We start from the raw sequence: 24,508 nt of genomic DNA, 5'->3' as shown, positions 1-24,508 counted from the left end.
TCATGGTGCTTGGTGTCCAGGAGGAGGAAGAGCGAGACGAGAGTGGCTGTGAGGAGGAGGAAGGGCGTGAGGATGAAGACGAGGATTCGGGCAGTGAGGAGAGCTTGGTGGACTCTGATTCCGACCCCGAGGAGAAGGGTGCGTGGCCCTGGCTGATGGGTAGGGAGGGGTGAAGCCTGCATCAGTCGGCACTGGCCCCAGTAAAGTCCCAAGCAGTGCTCCCAGGTGGGGGTCAGGCCCTGTTGGAATGATTGTCCAGGGACCAGAAGGCTTGGCTCTGAAACTGGTGACAAAACAGTGACCAGCACTGAGCGCCAAGCCCCACACAGGCTCCGCCTTCATTTGGTCCATGCAGAGCTGGGCCTCCAAGAGAGGCCTGGCTGGTGCCAACCCCCTGTTGTTCTTCTGCCGCTTTGGCCCACACTCCAGCCGGGTGCTCCTGGTCCTCTCACCCACCCCCATCTCCGCAACAGGTGGACCCTCTTCTGGGGCTAGGCCCTGCCTTTCTGGGGCTCCTCATCCAGTAACCCTGGCCCTGCTGGCAGCACATCCTCCCTTCCCTTCCTCTCCACTGAGTGGCCACAGCTGATGGGGAAGCCCCAGTCTGAGCCTGCAGGCCATGCTGCAGGGCTGAGCTGGGCTGCATTCTCTGCCCGGCAGAGGTGAACTTCCAGGCAGACCTGGCTGACCTGACGTGCGAAATTGAGATCAAGCAGAAGCTAATTGACGAGCTGGAGAACAGCCAGCGGCGGCTGCAGACACTCAAGCACCAGTATGAAGAGAAGCTGATCCTGCTGCAGAATAAAATCCGCGACACACAGCTGGAGCGGGATCGCGTGCTGCAGAACCTCAGTGAGCCCAGCCCCCACTCAGGGCACCTCGGCCCTCTGGTCCCAGATGAAAGCTCATGTGTCCAACCGTCGTTCTGCCACATGTGCAGTTGGCTGGTTTTTAGCTTTTTCCTGTCACCTAACATCTTAGAATCCTTTACCTGCCTGGGTATGGCAGTCCAAGGTGCTGCCTGCCTCTAGTGCTTCGAGTCTGTTCCTCTGGTCCGTGGTCGGTCTGCCTCCTGCTGTGCTGCAGCCCGTTCATCCCTTGCTGTTTATTCAGCAAACATTTGGTAAACACACGTTGCACAGCAAGCGATACTCTGGGTGCAGGAGAGTCTGGGTTGAGCCAAATCCCTGTGGTGGAGAGACCCAGACGTAACCAGAATAAAGAAACAGGATGACCAATATTAAGAAAAAAGGAAAACCAACACAGCAGGAAAGGGGATAGGGAGCCCCGGGGCATGGTGTGGCATTTTAGAAAGACTGGCCTGGGGAGAGTCCACTGAGAAGTGACCTTGGCGCTGACCTGATGGCCATGTGGCAGGGCAAGGGCATTTTGGGTGGAGGAAGCAGAAGTTGCCCTGCCATGGGTGGGCACATGCCAGGGGCACTGGTAGGATGACCAGGGTACCAGAATGGTTGCGGTCATGGTGAAAGGAGATAATGGGTCAGAGAAGTATGGGACCCTGTCCTGTTCCAAAGACAAGTGACCAGGTCACTGTGAGGACGTTGCCTAAAACACCTGAGCAAGATGCGGGGAGGGGCAGGGGCTTTTGAGAAATGTTGGTGATGGGAAATGGAGAAGCATTGCTAAGCTCTCGCTTGGGGTGTCATGTAAGGGAGCAAAAGTGGGGGCTGGAGCTCACTTGGGATATCCCAGAAGAGATGGCCATGGTACGAGGTGGCATGACGAATGGTGCAGATTGAACCTAAAGGATTTGCTGAGGTTGGCTGGGAGCTGGAGTGGGGAGGAGGCCCAGGAAGCCTCAGGCATTCACTTCCAGGAGGACAGGGCTGCTGCTTACAGAGGTGGTGAGGGACACCTCCTGCCGCACCTGCTCAGTAGGAGGCGTCTGGAAGTTTTGGAAGCAGAGGTCGCCATGGGGTCAGCTTCTCCCTGCTGCTTGGGCCCACCTCAATGTCTTGCCAGCTCTTCCCCTTCCCATTAGCCCCAGCTCCTGTCCCCACCGGGTATCTTGGGGCAGAACATAGTTACCACTGAGTGAACTGCAAGGTCCTCCTGGGTAGCCGGGGAACAGGGACTTGGGAGCTGGAGCCGACCCTTGACATTCCAGCAGGATGTCATAGCAGAAAGGAACAAGTAGGAACAGGTTCTGGGAGAGCTGTGACTTAGCCAAAGCTGTGCAACACGAATGGAGGGCCAGCATGTGGGGACACAGCTGGCCCTGACCGTGCCCCTCACCGCTCTCAGGCACCATGGAGTGCTACACGGAGGAGAAGGCCAACAAGATCAAGGCGGATTACGAGAAGAAGCTGCGAGAGATGAACCGGGACCTGCAGAAGCTGCAGGCGGCCCAGAAGGAGCATGCCCGGCTGCTCAAGAATCAGTCACGCTATGAGCGGGAGCTGAAGAAGCTGCAGGCCGAGGTGGCCGAGATGAAGAAAGCCAAGGTAGGGGCCGAGGGGCTGCAGAGGTGGACAAGGCATGACCCTGCTATGTCATCCCAGAGATCCTTTCCTGTATTCAAATCAACTGTTGTCATCGAGTGTGACTCATTTCCTGGGCCCACACCATTGCCAGGTCAACCCTGGACTGACCCTGAACACCAGCCTCTTAGCTGAGCCCGTGTCCCCTTGTAGTGTGTGTGCCATAGAGGGCTATGTGGGGTCTTGTGCAGGACTGCTGCCTTTCTCAGGGTTCCTTGCCCAGTGCTGCCCCTGTGGTGGGAAGCTAGTCCGCAGGTGCCTCTGTTCTTCCAGGCCTGGTATCACCATGAGAATTTTGTTATTCCAAGGCTTTCTGTGACCTGGTTAAAGACTGTAGGTATGGTCACAGTAAGGCCCTTGGAGAACCCCAAAATGGAATCTGGTGGTTATTCTCACTTTGTGCATGGGAAAGTGAGGCTCAGAGAAGGGAATTCCCATTGCCAGGAGGTCATGTTGTACCCCTAGCCACTATGTGTTGGGGGCCCTGGCCACCTTTCCTCAGAGTGCCTCAGCCTTCAGAGCGTGAGTTTTGTGTCCAGCACCCGGGACTGCCTTGGATCCTACTCAGAGCTTAGCAGACCCAGTCTACGTTCAAGGCCTGCCCTCCCTGCCCTCCAGCCCCTGGCGTAGCCCAGCTATCTGCAGCCCTGGGCCCCTAGCAGAGCCCCAGCCGACTGCGAGGTCAGAAAGGAAAGGGGAGCTTCTAGAGGCCCACTTCCCAGAGCCATCAGCAACTGCATCACTGACCTTCCTGTCCACTCAACTGATGCTGACCAATGAGCAGGAGAAGGTGCAGGGGTGCTGGCTGATGGACATTCCGAGAGCAGGCGGGCCTATAGCTGTCATTGCAGCCCAGCTACCTTACCTGGGCAGGTGTCCCCAAGCCCAGGCTCCAGGTGCAGGGGTTCCGGCAGTGTTGCCATGCTGTGCTCAGGTTGGCCTGGGCTGACCTCAAAGAACCCGTTTCATCTTCCCCTGTGTCTACACTGTGCACAAAACACCATTGACGGGACTAGGAGTTCAAGTACCTGCAGTTCCCCTGGGCTGCAGTGCCTTCTGGTGGTGCAGTCAGAGAGCCCAGCAGGCCTTGGTTGCCCCCAGGTATAGCTGTACCCTCACTGGGGCCTACACTTTCTACAGCTGCTCCTCTTGCCTTTGTCCCTTGCTCTGTCTCCCTGGATGTCCCTGGCCAGTGCCTTTTCAGGGTGGCCCTATGCAGCCCCACCAGCCCGCTTCTCAGCTGACAATGGAAATAACTGAATACCCCTGGTGTGCTGGGTGTCAGAAGCACCCACTTATACATGTGTGTGTCACTCAGGATCGCTGAGACCCTCCCTCCAAGGCCCCACTCTGACCCTGTGACTGTGAGCCTGGGACTGGAATGGGAACAGACATCTTTGGGTCATCCTAGGGGAGGAGCCCAAGTTGTCTCCTGTCAAGACAGAGGGTACAGCATTCCAAGGCCTTACCAGAGGCTGTGCCCAGGAATATGCCACCACAGTGGAGCCCCAGTGAATCAGGACCAGGAGTGAAGGGACGCCGACACAGAATGTCTTAGGAGGAGGACTCTGTGCCTTCTGCTTCAGATCCATGGCACAGCTTTGGCCTGGGAGCCATGGCCCATCTCGGCACCTGTTCCAACAGGGTCACATCTGTGGTGACCTCCACAAAGCTGGTCCACATGTACACTGTTGGGCAGATGGTCCTGGGGCCAGGGGGAACATGGCACCTACCCAGGACCCCTGACTCTGGGGGAGACCTCCGCCCCCAGCCCCAGCTAAGACCTAGCTCCCACTGTGCTGGAGTGTTCAGGGCCACATTTCACCAAGGGCATGACTTGGTCTTCCCAGTCCCTGTCCTTCAGGACACTTGTTCTGTGCCCTGATGACCTCTGTGGATCCGGCTCAGCAAAGCCTGACCCCCAAGGGGAAACCCACTTTGCCAGCTACTGGCCCCTTGGCACCTGCTTCCTCCCTCCCTGGCTGTTTCCCAGCTGTCAGGTGGGTGACATTCCTGGTGATGTCTGGGGTCTCATGGGCCCATGTAGCCATCCTGCCGTCGCTGGAAGACAGCTAGGGCCCTGTGTGTGTCATCTGCCATCATGGACGCCAAGCCCCAGGATGCTGGCTTCCTAGCCCGTTGGGCAGTCTCGGCTGCTCTGCTGTGCTCTCTGTATCTTTAACCAGACCCTGGAGATCCCTGGGTTTCAGGCCGTCTGTGCTAGTCTCTCACTCTTCCCTACCCTGCCTCAGTGCCACCTGGGGCTATAGAAGAAGCTAGACTGAGAAGGCAGGATAGCCCCGGGCACCACACCCAGCCACCCAGAGCTTATTTCCAAAACAGCCCTGGTAGTTCCTCTATTCCATGAGTATCACTAGGATGCTGCTGGAAGCATAGTAGTTCTCACTGTTGCTCTCTCTGTGCACCTGGTCCCAGCATCTGTCCCTGACCTACACCTCAGCCCTGTCCACAGCTTGGGCTGTCAGTGACAGAGACCCAGGGGCTGGGACACTTAGCCATGCAGACCAGGGTAGGACAGTGAGAGCACCTGCCATGTTAGGCTGGCCATGTGGCCACCCTTGCCGCAGATGGCCCAGGTGACTTCACCTCCCATGATTGCTGTCCACCTCCCGGGCTGCCACACTGCCTACGTCCTCAGCCCTGCCCAATCCCTGCTGCCTCTTCCCATCCAGGTAGCCCTGATGAAGCAGATGCGTGAGGAGCAGCAGCGGCGTCGGCTGGTGGAGACCAAGAGGAACCGGGAGATTGCTCAGCTCAAGAAGGAGCAGCGACGGCAGGAGGTTAGGGAGGCCCCGAGGGGTCCTGGGAGCCATCAGCCCCATTCCCCCATCTTCCCTATGTACCTGGCCTCCCAACCCACCCACTTGAGCCTAGGTCCTCGCTGGGCTCAGGGTAGAATGTAGCCTAGCAGGGAAGGGCGGGGCCTTGTAGACTTCTGGTCCAACCACTACGTGTTCCAAGGAGGGGTGTGAGCCCCAGAGCAAGGCGGGGCCCGGCCCAAGGCCAGCAGGGCAGCAACACATGGCTGCCAACCTGCACAGAGGCCTCCCCGGCTGAGCTCTTGGCCCAGGACTCCTTGCCCATGGCAGGAGACAAAGCTGAGGGATTTGGTCATGCAGTGAAGGTGCATCTTCGTGACTTCTGGGCAGGGTTGCTCACCTCCAGATCATACACTGTCAGCCCCTGGCTGCAGGAACACTGCCCTGACCCCCGGCTTGTGGCCCTTGGGCCGGCCAGCAGGGCTCAAGTGCCACCCCTCCTTTTCTCTCACCCATAGTTCCAGATCCGGGCTCTGGAGTCACAGAAACGGCAGCAGGAAATTGTACTGAGGAGGAAGACCCAGGAGGTGAGACCCTGGTGGTGGGGACCATGGCCTCCTCAGCCCCCCAGCCATGCACACACGCTACTCCCCTTCTCCTAGGACCTTGGGGTGGCTTCCCAGCGCTGGGGTGAAGGCCGCATTTCTGTCTGTTGAAGTCCAAGGGAGAGCAGGGTGTGGGGGTGTGGGTGGACATGTGTTCCTGGCTTAGCCTACTCTGATACAGTGAGGAGAGCTGAGGCCACACCCAGATATCTGAGCTGATTGTTCAAACAAAAAGGTGGCAGTTGTTTTGGGGTTCGTTTCACACAGGGGACACCTCGGCCTTTGTGCAGCCCCAAGCCAGCCTTTCCTGTTCACCTGCACCCTTTTCCTCCCCCACCTCCAGGTGTCTGCCCTGAGGCGTCTGGCCAAGCCCATGTCTGAGCGGGTGGCAGGGCGTGCAGGCCTGAAGCCACCCATGCTGGACTCCGGGGCCGAAGTCTCGGCCAGCACCACCTCTTCTGAGGCCGAGTCTGGTGCCCGCTCGGTCTCCAGCATCGTGCGCCAATGGAACCGCAAAATCAACCACTTCTTGGGAGACCCCGCACCCACTGCCAATAGCTCTCGCCCAACCAGGTGAGCCGTGCTAGCAATGGATGCCCTGGCCCCTGGGGGCGGGACTGGGGCAGGAAGAGGGCGCTGGGAGTGTGCCTACCATCCCATCCCTGTCTCCAGATGTGGGCTTGGGAGTTCTTCGCAATCCCCTCTAATGCCCTCCTCTGTGCCTCAGGAAGAAGTTCCAGAAGAAGGGGGCCAGCCAGAGCTTCAGCAAGGCAGCCAGGCTCAAGTGGCAGTCCCTGGAGCGGCGTATCATTGACATCGTCATGCAGAGAATGACCATCGTCAACCTGGAGGCCGACATGGAGCGGCTCATCAAGGTGCACCACCTCCCCGACTCCCCACCACTGAAGTGCAAGGGCGCTGGTGGGTCTCATGGGCCGGCCCCAGAGCGGGGAGTGCTGGGCGAGGCCAGCAGCTCCCTGAGGCCTCCTCTCCCTCCCCTCCGCCCCCCAGAAAAGGGAGGAGCTATTCCTCCTGCAGGAGGCTCTGCGAAGGAAGCGGGAACGGCTGCAGGCCGAGAGCCCGGAGGAGGAGAAAGGGCTGCAGGAGCTGGCAGAGGAGATCGAAGTGCTGGCCGCCAACATTGACTACATCAATGACAGCATCACTGACTGCCAGGCCACCATCGTGCAGCTGGAGGAGACCAAGGTGCCCGCCTGGCCCAGCCCTGGGAGGGCTAGGGGAGCTGAGGGGACAGGGGCATCCCCGCAGTGACGGGATCTCTTCCTCCATGCACCAGGAGGAGCTGGACTCGACGGACACCTCGGTGGTGATTAGTTCCTGCTCCCTGGCTGAAGCCCGCCTCCTGCTGGACAACTTCCTCAAGGCGTCCATCGACAAGGTGAGCCGCAGGGACTGGCAGTGACCTTCAGGCCCAGCTTCTCCTCACCTCGCTGGCCACGAGCTGCCTCACTGGGCCCCGAGTTCTGCAGCTGTAAAGCCAGCATAACGACTTAGAGCCAGCTGAATCGCTTGAATAGGATGGTACACATAGAGGGCTTGGCGTGGTGCCATGAGTGGTGACCCCACAGGCCTGGCCCCTGCAGCGCTGAGCTTGAATCCATTGGCGGTATAGCAGTGTATGTATTGTGGGTGAGAGAGCAGGAAGTGGACAGACAGGTGGCCCATATTCTGCCAGGGACCAGAACATTGTACCAGAACATTCAGTACACTTCTCTTCTCTGTCCCTGGCAATGGATGTGCCTGTGGTCTCCAGGGGCAGACACCACAATGTGGGTGCTAGGAGGCACTGGAAGAGGACGGTGCCCTCCCTGGCCCTCCTCCTCCAGGCAGGAGGTCCTCCAGCTCTGCTGTGTGTCTGATGGGCCTGCAGGAGTCAGCCAGGGCAGCCGTGAGAGAGCAACCCAGCCCTGGGGCCTTGGCCTTATGATTCCGGAGGCTGGAAGTTCATGCCCAGGGAGTGTAGAGTAGGCTTCCTGTGACCATCAGTGCTGCTCGTGCCCGTCCGCCTCTGAAGCCACCTCTGTGTCCATGTCATGATGCCCTGTTCTTTTTTTTTTTAAGAGAGATACATTTACTTTGGGGAAGGAAAAGGTTTTTTATTTTCTCTTTTTAAAGATTTATTTGTTTTGTTTTTGTTGTTGTTGGAAGGGCAGATATACAGAGAGAAGAGACAGAAAGATCTTCCATCTACTGGTTCACTCCCCAAGTAGCCATAACAGCCCAAACTGAGCCGATCCGAAGCTAGGAGCTAGGAACTTCTTCTGGTTCTTCCACATGGGTTCAGGATCTCAAGGCTTTGGGTCATCCTCGACTGCTTTCCCAGGCCACAAGCAGGGAGCTGAATGGGAAGTAGAATAGCTGGGACGTGAACCAGTGCCCATGTGGGATCAGGGCAGATGCAAGGCTAGATGCAAAGCTAGACTATTGCACCGGGCCCAGCAAGTTTTGTTTTGTTTTGTTTTTAAAGATTTGTTGATCTGCCTGGAAGGAGAGTTTGGGATCTCCCTTTTGCTGGATCGCTCCCCAAATGGCTGCACTGCAATGGCTAGTATGGGCTGATTCAAAGTCAGGAGCCAGGGGCTTCTTCCAGGTCTCCCATGCGGGTTCAACATCCCAAGGCTTTGGGCCATCATTCACTGCTCTCCCAGGTTACTAGCAAGACACAGGATCAGAAGGAGAGCAGCTGGGGCTTAACTTGGTGCCTGTAAGAGATGCTGATACTATAGGCAGCAGCTCTGTCTACTGCACCACAGCACTGGCACCAGTCCTTCTAAGGATACAGTCATGTTGGTTTCAGGCTCATGCATATGACTGACTGTTGCCTCACTTACCTCTCTAAAGGCACTGTGTGCAGTCACATGCTGAGGTTGCGGGGGTGGGGCTTCCACTTCCGGACTGGAAAGGACACAGTTCAGTCCCTAATGGGGTGTGTCTGAAGATGGTCCTCATTAGTATGGGGCTAAAACTTGAGGGCTGGGGTGCATCTCAGGGTGGGTGACAGGCACAAGGGTAGTGTCAGGAGCTAGGAGGCCCTCCAAGGTGTCTGATGGGGAGCAGGTTGAGATGAAGGGGGTTCCCAGGCCAGGATGGATAACCCCACGCCTTATGCCCTGTCCTCAGGGGCTGCAGGTAGCACAGAAGGAGGCCCAGATCCGGCTGCTAGAGGGGCGACTGAGGCAGACAGACATGGCAGGCTCCTCCCAGAACCACCTGCTCTTGGACGCCCTGCGAGAGAAGGCCGAGGCACACCCTGAGCTGCAGGCCCTCATCCACAACGTGCAGCAAGGCATGGGTAGGCATGGACCCCAACTCTGACTCCCAGGACCTCACTTTCCCAGACTGGCCACCGGTCCCGGAAGCTGTGGCCTGGTGGGACTCGGGAGGAAGGCTGCCTGCTCTCCCTACACCCAACAGCGCTTCTCCCCTCCTCTTCCCACAGAGAACGGCTACGCCAGCACAGACGAGGAGGTCTCAGAGTTCTCTGAGGGGAGGTGAGTTTCTACGCAGGGCCCAGTGACTGGCAGGGAGGGGTTTCCAGGGCTCTTCGGGATCCACAGTTTGAAGTCTCAGAGAGCCGGGACAGAGGACGGGTGTGGAGGATGGGGTTGTGGGAGGGCTGTTGCTGTCCTCACCTCTCTGCTGCTTCTTCAGCTTCTCCCAGTCTTTCACCATGAAAGGTTCCACCAGTCATGATGACTTCAAGTTGAAGGTGAGCATCCCTGAAGCTGGGCACTGATGTGGTGTGGCCAGCCTCCCCACTTCCTGGTCCTCTCCCCTACCCTGACGCAGCACTGCCCCCAGTGGGGATGAAGGTGCCCAGAAGGATGGAACCTGGAATTGGGGTTGTCCTCATAGGCAACCCTTCCCAAACCAGTCTTTCCGAGTGGGTGGAAGGCCAGGGATGTGACCCTTGCTGTCCCGTGTTCCCACTCTGCCTGGTAATGTCACCGTGACCACAGCCTCCCGCTTTCAAACTTTGCCCTTGCCCACATGAGGTTGCCTCGTGCTATGGGTCAAGGCTCCTACCAGATGTATGGTTGTCTCGCTATAGAAATCCAATTCCACAGTGTGTTAGCCAGCACTGAGGGCTGCATTCTGGGACCAACCCAAGACCCGGGTATATTAGAGAAAGGATGAGGGGCCGCTGAACTGTGTGTGGTTTTGGAGCAAGCTGATAGCTGGTGAGCAGCAGAGATGCACTGGCTTTGCATGCAGAGTGTCAGGCTATAGGGTCCCCGAAGGCTGGCAGGTGTCTGATGGGCACAGTCTCTGGGGACACGTGGCTGGGGCCTTCTACCAGCTCCTCCCACTGAAGCCAGGGCAGCACCACTCTCCCCTCTATGTGCCACCCCCTTTGGCCTGGTTGGCACACCACACCCTTCCTTCCCCTAGGGTGAACCCAAGCTGTCTGCCCAAATGAAGGCGGTGTCGGCTGAGTGCCTGGGGCCCCCACTGGACATCTCCACCAAGAACATCACCAAGTCCCTGGCGTCTCTGGTGGAGATCAAAGAGGACGGGGTGGGCCTCTCCATCCGAGACCCCTACTACCGGGACAAGGTCTCCCGCACCGTCAGCCTGCCCACTCGGGGCAGCACTTTGTAAGCATGGGAGCCGGGAATGTGGGTCAGCCCAACTAGGGAGTCAGGCTGGGCCTCACAGGACCCTTCTCTTGCAGCCCCCGTCAGTCTCGAGCCGCGGAGACGTCCCCTCTGACCCGCAGGAAGTCGTATGACCGAGGACAGCCCATCAGGTCAGAGCGCATACTGGAATCTTCTAGCATTGCTGTTGGTCTCGTCCTCAGGAACATGAACAGCTGCAAGGTTCAGCTGTGGGTCATCACATACACTTTCTTTTTAGAAAGAATTGCTTAAAGATTTATTTATTCATTGGAAAGGAGGAGTTACAGAGAGAGATCTATCTGCTGGCTCATTTCCCACAAGGCCACCGTGGCTGGGACTAGGCCAGGCTGAAGCCAGGAGCTTGGAAGTCCTTCTGCATCTCCCACATAGGACCAGGAGCCCAAAGACTTGAGTCATTTTCTGCTGCAGTCCCAGGCTGTCAGCAGGGAGCCAGATCAGAAGTGAAGCAATTAGGATGCAAATCAGTGCTTATATGGGGTGCCAACACGGCAGACAGTGGTCTAACTGCCTGTGTCACAAAGCACACCCCGACGAGTGGACTTCCTGACCTGGGCCAGACGTGGACCCTGGAGATGTCATCTCCACACAGTACATGGAGGTGACACTAGCCAAGCCCAGTGCTGCAGGCCACTGCTCGTGTGTGCTCCACGTAGGTGGCTCTGTGCTGGCTTGGGTCTGCAGACAATATGGTGCCTCTAGGGTCGCCTGACCCAGGCACCTAGTTTTTGGAGGTCTTGTGACCTCCCCAGCAAGTCACACAGTCAAAGTGGATAGTCTCTGGCAGATGCCCACTGCCCAGTGGCTTGTGGAGTGGTCCTGTTCACTTGGAGTTTGGCCAGCTGTCCCATCACCTGTGGACGGAGGGCTTTTGGCCACACTCTTGGCAGCTCTGAGAGGAGGGGACAGGAAGGCAGAGCCCAGTGAGAGCTTCCACAGAGTGGGCCTAGGGGCCCAGGAGCCACCATGCTCTGAGGAATCCTTCAATCTGCAGACACCGTCGTTGCTTGCCACTCAGAGCAGGTAAAATCTGAACCAACCCCCCGCTGCCAGGCAGAGCCTCTGCCCACACCTGCCAGGGCCTCACCATGCCCTCACCGTGCCTTAGGTGTGTTTCTCTTTAAGACACCTGGCCTTGTGTGTGGTGTCTGTTGGCTGGCATCACACCTGAATGATGACACGGTCAGCAGCTTTTCTTGCTATGGCACATCACAGCTTCTGACTCCAGACAGCACTCAGTGGTCTATTTTCCTTGTAAGATTGATTTTATTTATTTGAAACACAGTTACAGAGGAGAGAGCAAGACCATCCATCCACTGGTTCACTCCCCAAAAGGCTGCAGTGGCCAGAACAGGAGCAGCATGACTGAGACCTGGAGATTTTTCTCCAGCTCTCCGCCATGGGTGCAGGCACTCAAGCACGTGGGCCATCCGGTGCTGCTTTCCCACACCATTAGCAGTTTGATGGGAAGTAAAACTGCTGGGACTGGAGCTGACACCTATATGGGATACCAGCATTGCAGGTGGCGGCTCTTCCCATAGTACCACAGTATCAGCCCCACTTGGGGCCATTTAAAAAATTGAAATCACCGGGCCCGGCGGCATGGCCTAGTGGCTAAAGTCCTCGCCTTGAACGCCCGGGATCCCATATGGGCGCTGGTTCTAATCCCGGCAGCTCCACTTCCCATCCAGCTCCCTGCTTGTGGCCTGGGAAAGCAGTCAAGGACGGCCCAAAGCTTTGGGACCCTGCACCCGTGTGGGAGACCTGGAAGAGGTTCCTGGTTCCCGGCATCGGATCGGCGCATACTGGCCTTTGCGGCTCACTTGGGGAGTGAATCATCGGATGGAAGATCTTCCTCTCTGTCTCTCCTCCTCTCTGTATATCTGACTTTGTAATAAATAAATAACTCTTAAAAAAAATTGAAATCACCAACAAAAGCACAAAAATACCCCAAACCAAAAACCTCACATGGCCCTGGGGCCATGGAGAGGACACCTGCTGACCAATTGAGAGCCGACGCAAGCTAAACGGGGAATAGGTATGTCCAGCACTGCATGGTTCCCCTTACCTGGGCACACCCTGACTGAGGCAAAGCACCCCTGGTGTGGCCTCAAGGGACACGGATGGCTTTAGCAAGCAGGGCAACCCCCAGGTAGGAAGACTGTGCCTGGGGGAAAGTGATCTTCAGAACCGGGCCTAGGAGCATGGCTGGGACTTGGGCTCGGCCCCATGGGCCTCGTTCCCTAGACAGAAGATGGAAGCCCAGTGCCTGGGGTGGCCTGCGGGCAGGGGTGTGGCTGCCAACCGTCGCCACTCTGTTCCCACTTACCAGGTCCTCGGACATGGGATTCACACCCCCATCGTCCCCTCCCACGCGGCCCCGCAATGATCGCAACGTCTTCTCACGTCTCACCAGTAATCAGAGCCAGGGGTCGGCACTGGACAAGTAAGGGGAGGGCCAAGGGGTAGCCGGGAGGGTGTGAGGCGTAGCGGGGTCTGGCTACAAGAGCACAGGAGCTGGCTGGACCTGGCCCTGCTATCCTGGCCCCTCGAAGGGATGAAGCCTCAAGCCCTTGTCTTGCATCTGTGCCCTTGCCATGGGGACCCTGAACCTGCCCTCCCCCAAGCAAGGAGAAAGGGCAAGGAGGAGGCTCCAGGAATTGTCGTCGTTAGGGTGGGCACACACAGGGGCTCTCCAAGAGCACTGCTCTCCATCTTGGCTGACTTGATTTTCTCCAAACTCCTTTCTGCTTTAGCCCTTCTCCTGCAGCCAAGGCCCAGTGGCCCACGGGCAGATTCAGCCCCTGAGCACCTGCACCTCCTGCTACCTGTAGTTACCCACAGTATCCTGCAGAGGGGGCCCTCGCCTCCTTCTCCTCCTCCTCCAGGATCATGTCCTTTCCACTGTCAGCATCGTGTACTTTGCCAAAAGAGGAATGAGGCCCCATGAGGGAGAGTGTAGGAGCAGGGCCCTGACTTCCTAACAATGCATGCTGCCTGCAAAGTGGGGCAGGGGAGCCCCATGTCCCCAGACTGCAGAGCCCAGCATGGTCCTCACTCTGAGCCTCTCTCAGGCCTGCCTAAAAGCTTTCCTAACCCAAGAGGCAGCGAAGCCATGCACTCCAGGGAACCCTAGGCCAGAAAGCCCTGTACCCGGTGTGCTAAGCAATCCCTAATCCCTTCCTGCTTAGAACACTGCCCTGGGAACGCTCAGCCCTGGGGGAGATCCAGCAGACCCTCACTCAGCCCGGGTCCAGCCCACCATGCAGGGTGCACCAGGCTGCCACAGTGGACAGGCCCCCTAGGAAGGACGGGACAGGTCACCACCTCCTGCTGGTGGCCCTGGCCCCTGGGTGCAGGGGTCCGCCAGTTTCCAGGGACAGAGGGCCTTGTAAGTCAGTGAGCTCCTGAGGGCTGGCCGGTGAGGCAGCTCCAAGGAGTGAACAGAGCAGGTCCGGCAGCTTGATCCAGCCATGGGTAGGCGTGTGCCATGGGGCAGCCGGAGAGTTTGGAACCAACAAACAGCCCCCCTGCAGTCTCCCTGGTGTGGGGCTGGTGCTCCCATGGCCCCACCTCACTCCTGCCCTGCCCCACCCTGCTAGCTGGGGGACCTCCGGGTGCTTGCTCCTGGGGAGCCCCCCAGTTCGCAGACCACCCCTCCTCGCCTCCTTTGAAGGCCCCCTCCTCCGCCTCTCTTGCTCCCCTTGAAGAAAATAACCCACCCTCTGACCTCCTGGTGCTGCTGCCGCCTCTGCCACCCTGTGTGTCTCTCCCATCTCCCCCTAATCCAGCTAATTTTCTGCCCTCCCCAGGTCTGATGACAGCGACTCCTCTGTGTCGGAGGTCCTGAGGTACACACAGAATGTCTCCCATGCTCGCCCCTCCCTTCCCTCCACTCTCTCCTCCCGGCCTCCGGCGGCACCCCCGCTCCTCCTCAGCATGCAGCCCCTGCTCTCCACAGCCCTCCCCACACCCATCCCTGCCTCACGGTTCCTCCCTCTCAGGGCACCCGGCCGCATGGCCTCGACTGCACCACACCGGCTGGAGCTGGCGGCGACCTGAGCGGGGTGGAGGGAGGTGGCCTGCAGCTGCTTGTGGCTGGCCCTGTGCTCTTCTCCCTCGAGGCCTGGGCAGGGAGGGGACAGCACGGAGACCCCAGGGTGCACCTGGGCTGGTGCCAAGGGCCAGCGGGCTGCTTACTCCTAGGAGGTGGTATGGAGGGCTGTGCCAGGATCCTGGTGACCCATGCGTCTTGGCCAGGACAGGCCAACTCTTCAAACCTGGGCTCTGAGAGGGACACCACGGGGGACAGTGCCCCTTGTCTTGTGGCACACAGATGTGCATATCCCTGCTGTTCCCAGCACCCAGCATGATGCCCCACAGCCAGGAGCGAGCCTCTAGCCTCCTGCCCTTCAGGCAGCACCCTTTGCCTCTATGGGCAGCAAGTCTTTGCCATGGTCGTCCCTGGGATAGCGGGGCTGGTCAGCGTGTCAGCTTCCTGACACGTTTCCATGGCACACTTGGGCCTCCTCCCTGGCCACTCCGTCCATGTCAGCGAGGCAAGCTTCTGTGTATGAGATGCCAGGCCAGAGCCTGGCTCTCGTGGGTGCGGCTGTTTGAATTGTCCTGCCCAGAACATCGGTTACTCCTGTATGCTCTTGGTGTATCTGTTCGGAGCAGCTGCTCGGCCCAGGCACCTGTCCCTAGAGGCAGGATTTTCATCCTCAGGCCCCCCTGAGGCTGCGTAGCAACCTCCTTAAATGTGTTCAAGCAGCCTCACCCCTTCATAGCATCACGCGGGTGTACAGGGTCACGTCACTTCTATGTGGCCTCACTCTAGAGGCCCCAGGCAGGATCTACCCTTTGTATATGACATCATGGGTCCAACCACGCTGGCCCACAAGGGCTGTGGTAGCATTGTGTGTACATGTGCTGGTATGTGTGTATACATGTACAGGCATGTAAGTTGCTTGGGAGGTGCCATCCTGGCCAGTGGGCATTTTGGGGATGGGGACCTGGGGGTGAGGGCCTGGACCAAAGGTTTCCCCCAATGTTCTCCCACCCTGCTCCCTGCTGGCAACTAGCAGCAGCTGCAGGGCTGAATCCAGCACTTGGGCCTCTGCCCTCCCCATCCCGGGGCCACATCTGGATCAGGCCCTGTGAGGTGAGGGTTTTGCTGGGGGGACAGGGCCCGGCACAGAGCTTTACTTCATGGGAGTGCTCAGGACCCCAACTGACAGAGCTATCCGAGGCAGCCCCCACCCCGTAACAGCCCGTTCCTGCTCTCAAACCACAGTGAAGTTGTGCTAGAGCCCATGGAGTCTCTGTTACTAGGCCCTACTCCCCTCTCTGCCCTGGTCCCCATTCGCCCGCAACTGTGTGGCCGCAATCTCCCCGGCTGACGGCTGTGCCCCCTCTCCCTCTCTCCCGGAAGGGGCATCATCACACCCGTCGGAGGCACCAAGGGCGCACGCACGGCCCCACTGCAGTGCATCTCCATGGCTGAGGGCCACACTAAGCCCATCCTTTGCCTGGATGCCACGGACGAGTTGCTTTTCACAGGGTCCAAAGGTGCGTGGAATCCCCTGCTGGCCAGGGAGGGTAGGCACTCTCCCTCCTCTCCCAGATTCCTTTGCCAGCATGGATGGTGAAGGGGTCAAACACAGAGTCCCCAGGAATGGCGAGTGTGGAGACGGGCTCACTCGACATTCCTGTTTATGATCTCCCATACCACACACCCATGAGCCTTCCCTCATAGCTAATCGCAGGACCCCACTCAGTACCGCTCTCCAGAGCTCCCCCAGAAATTTCGGGAAGCTTCTCAGGCTCCCACCTCATCCCCCAACATCACCCAAAGTCATCTGGCACCTAGTCCAAGTCAGAGGTGGCAGTTTTACTGGTAGAAGGTTGGTCTCCTGTCTCTATGGCAGACACGAGAGCTGTCAGTCAGGCTAACAGTCACTGATTGGGTCTTGGCTTTCCCCTGAGAGTTCCTTTCTGCCTGTTCATTTGTTTCATTAGCCGTCAGCAATGGTAGGACCAGGCACCAAGGGCCTGAGATTCTCACTTTAGCCCAGGGTACCTTGTCCATGCTCAGGGGACTGGCACCTGTCACATGCTTGCATGCTGCAGTTTTGAGCCACCTTGTGTCCCCTGAGGCTCTTGGAGCACATGTTCTCGCCTACAAGCAAGTCTGTGGCTTCCCAACACCGAGCAACCTCAAGCAGAGGGGAGCTGGCAGGGGCCCCTCACTTATGTCTGCCTGTGTCCCCACCTCTCAGACCGCAGCTGCAAGATGTGGAACCTCGTCACGGGGCAGGAGATCGCTGCCCTCAAGGGCCACCCCAACAACGTGGTGTCTATCAAATACTGCAGTCTCTCAGGGCTCGTGTTCTCCGTGTCCACCTCCTACATCAAGGTGTGGGACATCCGGGACTCAGCCAAGTGCGTCCGGACCCTCACGTGAGTAACCCATCTGCCCTCGGCATGGGTCAAGCTCAGCCTGGCTACGTGGGCACAAGGCCCTTGCAGCCCACAGACTTGGCCTAGCTGTGAGGGATCAATGTCTGAGCCAACCACATGCTGAGCCTTTGTCCTGTTGGGCTCCTACCTCCAGCCTGTTCCTGAAAGCCCTGCCCTTGAGATTGCCCTTGAGACTGGCAGACAGGAGCTGTCGCCTGCCTGCATAGATAAGCCACCTGATAGCCTTGAACTCCCAGCTTGGAGGTCTCGGGCTGGAGACAGACGTGGGAGAGACAGAATGGAGGCCAGGACCCTGCAAAGCCAGGGTGCTTTGGGCAAAGTGGTGCTTTGTCTCTTATGTGCCCCTTGTCTGCCACAATTGGTTCCTTCATTTGCCCCTTATAATGTGAGTGCAGAGGGCTCTGGGGCTTTGGGGCAGACTGACATCAGGGTCATCCACCCCCTCTGCATCCTGCCCACCCCGAGAGGGGGCCTCCCAACCATGGGCTTCAGGGACTCTGAGAGTCACTGTGAGTTGGGCTGCTGTGATTAAGGCCCTACATGAGAGGGAGTATGGGAAGTGGGGGGTTGCATATTTGGTAACAGAGTATATGCAAAACTTCAGGACCTTCTGTTCAATTTTGCTGTTTTCTAAGAGCCTAAAATCACTCTTAGAAAAGTAGAGCAGGGGTATTACGTTTTCGCAGATGGAGAAAATGATTCAGGTTAAGTGATTTTCACAAGACGCAGTGCTCCTGGCAGGGCCTGGGCACCTGGGCAGGCCATGTGGTCACTGTCGTACTGGGCTGGCGCGGAGCTGCCACTGTCTGTCAGCCTGGGGAAGCTTCCTGGAAGAAGTGGCTTATAGGAGCTGGTCTGAGGGAGGATTCCTTGGTTTTCTGGCCCGTGTGGACAGACCATTTTGACCTGTAGTTGTGCCCCTGATCCTCATGGGCAGGTCCTCAGGACAGGTGATCTCAGGGGACGCCTGTGCCGCCACGTCCTCACGTGCCATCACCAGCGCCCAGGGGGAACATCAGATCAACCAGATCGCGCTCAGCCCCTCGGGCACCATGCTGTACGCCGCCTCGGGCAATGCCGTGCGCATCTGGGAGCTCAGCAGGTGAGCCGGGCGCCAGCAAGGGTGGGGCCCCAGGGAAGGCGCCAGGGCTCGGCCTGGCATGACCCCCGCAGGACAGGCAGGGCACAGCTGCACCCCCACTTGCCACACTGCTCCTAACGTCCACATTCTTTCTCACCTAGAAGGGAGGAAGTGTTCCCTTACTGGCCCATTTGTCCCTGGTCAATACCCCTACCCCAGCCTGGGGTCCCTCCAACGTCCACCTGCCCCTGACTGGCCTCTTCCCTCTTTAGGTTCCAGCCTGTGGGCAAGCTAACTGGCCACATCGGCCCTGTGATGTGTCTGACAGTCACGCAGACCGCCAGCCAGCACGACCTCGTGGTGACTGGCTCCAAAGACCACTATGTGAAGGTAGCCGAGGCCTGCATGTCACTCCTCCCCAGCCTTTGCCCTCTCTCCCTAGGAGTTCAGGTGGGAGGCAGGAAGTCCCCAGGATGTGTGCTGACAGCATGCAGGAGGTGACAGATGATAGCACTGCTCCGTAGATTGCGCAGAATTGAGAACAACCTAAACGTCTACTGGTGTGCAATGTTCTGCAATAATCTAGAATATTCCAGAAAACTCTGGGAAATCCACCAACAGGATACAATGCCACTGCGGAAATAGTAAATGGGAAATCAAGGCGGCAAATGTCCCAACAACACTAGCTGGGTCTGCTTCCCAAGCCCACTGAAGCCAGTACAGTGTGAGCTCCGGGGTCACGCTAGGAGCCTGGTTACAGAACATACAGTGAACATACATATCTTCACAAGCAAAAGTGTTACAAAGGGGGCTCCTGCCCTGGGCGCTAGACCTTAGTCCCCTGTACTGTGTGGTTAGCCGGCATCTCTCATTGATGAACCTCTTCAAGCCTCCAGCCCTGTCATCGCCTCTTCTAAAAACCCCGGGGAGATCCCTCCCTGTAGGGTCAGCAGCTGCCCTCCTGGGCTGGGGGTCTGTCCCCAGGGGCAGCAGTTCAACAGAGGCCAACCCTCCCGTTTCTCTCCCCACCACAAGATGTTCGAGCTGGGTGAGTGTGTGAGCGGCACCATCAGCCCCACCTACAACTTCGAGCCCCCGCACTATGATGGCATTGAGTGTCTGGCCATCCAGGGAGATGTCCTTTTCAGTGGCTCCCGGGACAACGGCATCAAGAAATGGGACCTGGAGCAGCAGGAGCTAATCCAGGTGCAGAGGCCGGGGGCATGTCCCTGAAAACCCCCCTGAGGGCAGCTGAAGGGTGGGGTCTGGAATCACTGCTCCCTGGGCAGGCAGCTGCTATGCAGAGCTGCCCATGGCCTGCCCTCACCTCCCCAACCCCCTAGAGTTGCCCCTGCTGTCTGCCCATGTGAGGCCTTGCTCGCAACCCTGGCTCTGTAAAGGCTCAGCCTCAGGCTGTCGCCAGAGCTCAGACACTTGAGCCTGACCCCTGTGGGGGTGGGCAGCATCTCCACCAGCACAGGGCACAAGGACCCTCCCCGGGGCCCTATGGCCCCCAGCACAGACCAGCCCTTGTGACCCTGACTGGGACCCTAGGACATACCCTCCTGCCTCCTCACTCCCTGGTCCTCACCGTCTGTGCTCCCTCTGCAGCAAATCCCCAACGCACACAAGGACTGGGTATGTGCCCTGGCCTTCGTGCCAGGCCGCCCCATGCTGCTGAGCGCCTGCCGTGCAGGCGTCATCAAGGTCTGGAACGTGGATAATTTCACGCCCATCGGCGAGATCAAGGGCCATGACAGCCCCATCAACGCCATCTGCACCAATGCCAAGCACATCTTTACGGGCTCCAGGTGGGTGTCACACCACGAGGAGGCTGCCCCTGCCCCCAGCCGCCTCCTGCTGTGGGTGGGGGACCCTTCAGTGCCCCCCTTAGCACGCCTGCCACACTTGGCCTCCACTGGGTGCCCACCATGCCAGGCACTGCACCGGGCAGGGGAGCAGTGAGCTGCTGGGACCCAGAGTGGGTCTCCAAGCCCTTCCTGGCCCACACTGCGGTCTCTGCAGGTACCGCAGGCCACACAGCGCAGCCCCTGCAGCCAGTGCCCTGGGCCCCGGGGTGCGCACCTTAGATGAGTTCTTTTCTCTTGTTCCCACTGTGTCCTTCCTCTCCCTGTCCCTCCCATGTCCACCGGCTCCGCCTCCCGCCTCTCTCCCCCCACAGTGACTGCCGGGTCAAGCTGTGGAATTACGTCCCTGGACTCACCCCCTGCCTTCCTCGCCGAGTCCTGGCCATAAAAGGCCGCGCCACCACCCTGCCCTGACCCTCCCTCCTCCCCTGTCTCTCTCCTTTCCCCTCTCTCCCCTCTTCGATCTGAGCTGCTTCTTCACGGTACGAGATTCTTTTTCTCCTCTTCCTATAGCTTGCGTGGCCCGGCTGCTGCCTGCCCCCTGCCCACCCCCGTCCCTCTTCCAAGCATGAGCAGTGGGACCACCCCCCAGATAGGGGTGCCAGGTGCCAAGCAGGGGGGAGCATCTGCCACACAGGAAGCCCCAAGGCCCCATGGGCCTCATCCCCCTGCCCCGCACGCCTAGCTCTGAGCAGTGCCTGCCCCGCACGGCCCCAGCTGCCTTTGCGGGCTTTGAGAGACCCTGCCCATAGCCCACTGTTGAGCTGACCAGCACCTCTCTGTCCTCCATCCCAGTGACCTGACGGTGAAGTTTTGGAGCGTCCGGCGGCTGCCTGGAGGCCCATCCTAGGAGCGAGACACAAGGATGCCCGGACCCTTGGCCCCGGCCACCCGGATGCTGGGCAAGGGAAACTGTGGTCCAGCCTGTCGGGGCATGCCCTGGGCGCAGAGGCTGCAGCCCCTCTCCTGCCCCACTTCCTCTCGGCCTCCCACTGGGCACTGCCCCTTAGGGAGAGGCTGAGAGGATCAAGCTGTGAAGCCAAAGGGCATTACTCACCCCCTCCCGTCCCTGCCACCACTGGCCACGTGGTTTCCTGCCGAGCCTCCAGGGAGAGCCCTGAAGTCCCAGCCCCAGGTGCCACATCGCTCCATGTCCCATCCCAGCCTAGGAGTCGCTGCATCTGCCTCTGAGCCCAGCAGGAGTCCTCAGGCAGCCCTGGAAGCCAGTGCGGGCAGCTGGCCCTGGCCCCTCCGGTCCCTGACGGCCGGGCCTGGGCAGAGCCATTGGGAAGCATGCTCCGGGGAGATGGGCCGGCAGACTAGTCATTTAATTTATTATGTTTTCGTTTTTGTTTTTTGCCGTTGCCTCCTGGAAACTGACTTGAAGTTTCTTCCCACGTGTTCCCCTCAGATCTTGGGGCTTCTGCTCCCTCCCACTCTTTGCAGCTTCGGCCTGTCCCTGCCCCTGCCTCCACCCAACACACCCAGGGACCCTCCCAGCGTGCCCCTGGCCTCCAGGCCGCCCGACGCTGCAGTGCCTTCCCCATCCTGGGGCCTGGCACCCGTGCTGGGCAGCCTTACACCAGCTATGCCCGCCTGCCACACGTGTCTTCTACTCCATGGGCTTCATGCCCACCACCCCAGAGAGGCAGGGCTGGGTCAGGGTCCCTGCAAGGTACAGAGAAAGCAGCTCAGTGAACTGCTGGGGGCAGCCATGGGGGTGAAGACCACCCAGAACCCCTGTCCTCCTCCGCGTCTCCCCTCCCTGGCATAGTCAGCATCAGCAACTGTGCTTTCTAGCCTTAAACCAGCCTGGGCACCAGCCCTGCCCCTCCGGGAGCTTGGCGAGCTGCTTTCTCCACTCCTCAGACCCCAGCGCCCTCTGGTGGGGCCACAGTGAATTTACAGGAATGGGCCTCATGAGAGGGGCAGGCCCCTGCCTGCCCCCAACCTATCTACACTGGGTTATGTTGCTTCACTGGTCTTGAGTGACCCTAGCTCCGTTCGGGCAGCACCATGACCGGGACTCGGCCAAGCTGGCCTCTGCCTTGGCTGTCCTCCCTCCGGCCTATGTGGTCCAGTGAAGGCCAAAGAGGCCTGGCCACCTCCCAGGGCTGGCCCAGGAGCCAAGAAGGTCATGGTGCTGAACTCCGGGCCAGCTGAGCTGCAGTAAGGACACCCTTGAACCTGGCCTCAGGCACCTGGACAGCCTCAGTGATACCGGCAGAAGTCACCCCAAGTTGCTTGCCACCTACCTTGTTCCTCTCTAGCTGGACAGAGCCTGGCCTGCAGCCTCTAGGGAGAGCCCCGTCTGCATGACTGTTTATAAGCTGTTGGAACCAGAAGCCCCGGGTTGCCCGCACCCGGGCCAGGTGCTGGGCACCACGGCCATTTCCTGCTGTTTCCGCTGGGTCAGCTACCTCACGCAGGGCCGGCTCTGCTGTCCTGGCGAGCATCCCTTTCTTAATCAACTTGAAGGCCTGGGAGCCCTGAGCCACTCGGAGCTGTGCTCAGAGTGCCGGCTCTGCCACTCTCAGGGAGCCCAAGGTCCATGGTCGGGGGGCAGGCCCCCAGCTCCGCCCAGTGCCCAGCCAGCGCCCAGATGCCCAGCATCATTGGAAGCACAGCATGATCGTGATTGAGCACAACAGCACCAGACTAGGGCCTGCGGCTCGTCCTGCTTCTGGGGCTGACCCTGCTCCTTCCCTTCCCTCCATGCCGTATGTGTGTGTGTGCCCCGGGCCCCATCCAGACCCCACACCCAAATCTTCAAATGCTGGGGCGCGGGCTGGGACCCCGCCTGATGGACGCAGAGTGGCTCTCTCTGGGACCGAGCCCCTCCCACACTTGTGAAGCAGATGGCAAGTCCCCACTGCCCTTGGGCATGGTATTAACCAGTTCAGTGTTTGTTGTGTGAGTGACTGACCCTCCCCAGGGGTGGGTGAGCACGGGAAGAAGAAGGCTGGCTCCCCTGCACCTTTGAGGGGGCGGGATACCCCCTTAGCCCAGCCAGAGGCCGGGGAAGTTCCCTGTCCTCAGTAGCAGGATTGGCCAGCCATGGCCAACCAGTGGTAAGTCCAGGTAACAAGCCACTGTGGGGAGGAGGCTGAGACACAGACCCCCGGGCACCTCCTGGAGTGGAGGGCCACAGGCAGTGGCTGCTGGGGAGCTCCTCTGATGGCATCTGGGCTAGTGCAGGTGCAGATTCTTGGGTGTGCCCCAAGTGGGGTGAGGCCTGACCTGCAGAAGCCATGAGCTCCTTCCCACCGCAGAGCCCAAACCTGTGACACCTCCTTTACACCATGAGCAGAACACTTGCTACCATCATTACTGGGCCGGGGCCACCTGCTCCAGGCCAGCCTCAGCCCCTCCCCTACCACCTCCCAGAGCTCCCACGGTCTTCAGCGCAAGGGAAGGTGCTGTTTCTTTGTCATCCTCCTGCCCCTCCATGCCCAACTCAGTCCTTTGGGCTTTCGAGCCCAGGGCCCAGCAGGAACCAGGCAGTAGCAGCTGGAAGCCAAGGGTCGGAGAAGAGCCGTGCCCTGCCCAGCAGCCTTTTCTCGCCACCAGCCTGCCTGCCCGGGCTTGCGCACAAAGTGTGTGTCTGTTTTGTACCTCTGCCGCTGCTGCCGGCTGTACATAGTGTATGAACGTGATGGGAACTGCCTGCTGTACCCTCCTGTTCCTAGATGGGATGTGTGTGTTCTAAGATGTCCTAAATAAAACCCCACTGACCATCACCCGTGCAGGTGTGGCCCTGAGGGCTGCCAGAGTAGGAGGTGGGGCATCAGGAAGGGGGTGGGAGGCACTGCCAGAGGGCTGCGTTCTCCAGACTCTAGGTTGGCCCTTGGGGCAAATGCAGTCGCTGGAACAGCAAGTCTTAGCATTGGCTGAGCACCTGCTGGCATTTTTCCTTGGATTATCACCACCCTCAGTGGCCAGGTTATGTGGTGACTGCAGGAGATGAGACCAACCAGTCTCATGGTGGGAGGGACTCAGGCAGGCTCAGGGTTCCCACAGCCTCAGCCACCTACCTAACAGCCTGGAGCCCCTGGGGACCTGCGGTGCACCATGCCCCTGGGAGACTGGCAATGCCTCCTTCCCTGTCCGTCTTATGGAGGGCAGAGACCGGCTGCTTCATGCAGAGGTCAGTGTGGGCAGAGGGGTTGTTCCTCCTTGCAGGGAAAGGCCCTGACCACGGAGGGAAGCACGCAGCCCCCACCCCCACGGGGCAGGAAGCTTGGCACCTCATTGGAACAGGCTGGTTGCAGCCATGTTCGCAGCCAACAGCTCCACCTCACTATGCACGGGCCGCATACACATGGTCCACATTGCCAGCCGCAGGTGGGCACAAGTAGACCCCTGGAGCTGTCAGAGGCCTCAGAATGGCCTTTCCACTTGAGTGCCCTGTGATCAGGACACCTGGCAGCTTCGGAGAGGGAGGGACAGAGACATGCCTGTATGTGGGGCAGCCAGAGTGGGGGCTCTTCTTGCCAACTTACAAGTACACTTAAAAAAAATCACCTAGAAAA

The 24,508-nt window shown here is 59.1% G+C and overlaps 1 protein-coding gene across 5 annotated transcripts in view; it reads left to right on the top strand.

Annotated features, from left to right (window-relative positions):
* The window catches only part of KIF21B (kinesin family member 21B), a 44,048-nt gene extending 21,840 nt beyond the window's left edge, over positions 1–22,208 (top strand). For 2 of the 5 annotated variants that reach the window (XM_058668987.1, XM_058668986.1), the window contains exons 13-35: positions 21–138; positions 661–852; positions 2,266–2,465; positions 5,195–5,302; positions 5,800–5,868; positions 6,230–6,459; positions 6,614–6,761; positions 6,898–7,092; positions 7,184–7,285; positions 9,028–9,199; positions 9,347–9,398; positions 9,559–9,616; positions 10,300–10,505; positions 10,583–10,657; positions 12,877–12,990; positions 14,357–14,395; positions 15,979–16,115; positions 16,826–17,006; positions 17,965–18,129; positions 18,381–18,498; positions 19,144–19,314; positions 19,720–19,919; positions 20,772–22,208. In XM_058668987.1, the coding sequence (XP_058524970.1) occupies positions 21–138; positions 661–852; positions 2,266–2,465; positions 5,195–5,302; positions 5,800–5,868; positions 6,230–6,459; positions 6,614–6,761; positions 6,898–7,092; positions 7,184–7,285; positions 9,028–9,199; positions 9,347–9,398; positions 9,559–9,616; positions 10,300–10,505; positions 10,583–10,657; positions 12,877–12,990; positions 14,357–14,395; positions 15,979–16,115; positions 16,826–17,006; positions 17,965–18,129; positions 18,381–18,498; positions 19,144–19,314; positions 19,720–19,919; positions 20,772–20,826 (3,105 nt within the window). In that variant the 3' untranslated portion in view covers positions 20,827–22,208. The remainder of the gene's footprint in view (positions 1–20; positions 139–660; positions 853–2,265; positions 2,466–5,194; positions 5,303–5,799; positions 5,869–6,229; positions 6,460–6,613; positions 6,762–6,897; positions 7,093–7,183; positions 7,286–9,027; positions 9,200–9,346; positions 9,399–9,558; positions 9,617–10,299; positions 10,506–10,582; positions 10,658–12,876; positions 12,991–14,356; positions 14,396–15,978; positions 16,116–16,825; positions 17,007–17,964; positions 18,130–18,380; positions 18,499–19,143; positions 19,315–19,719; positions 19,920–20,771) is intronic. The other 3 variants (XM_058668990.1, XM_058668988.1, XM_058668989.1) reach the window with 2 other exon arrangements.
* Positions 22,209–24,508: the final 2,300 nt, after the last annotated feature.

The sequence above is a fragment of the Ochotona princeps genome, chromosome 10, assembly GCF_030435755.1.
Source record: "Ochotona princeps isolate mOchPri1 chromosome 10, mOchPri1.hap1, whole genome shotgun sequence".
Lineage (NCBI taxonomy): Eukaryota > Metazoa > Chordata > Mammalia > Lagomorpha > Ochotonidae > Ochotona > Ochotona princeps.
The sequence above is the reverse complement of the archived record's forward strand: the minus strand, read 5'-3'. Positions and strand labels throughout refer to the sequence as shown.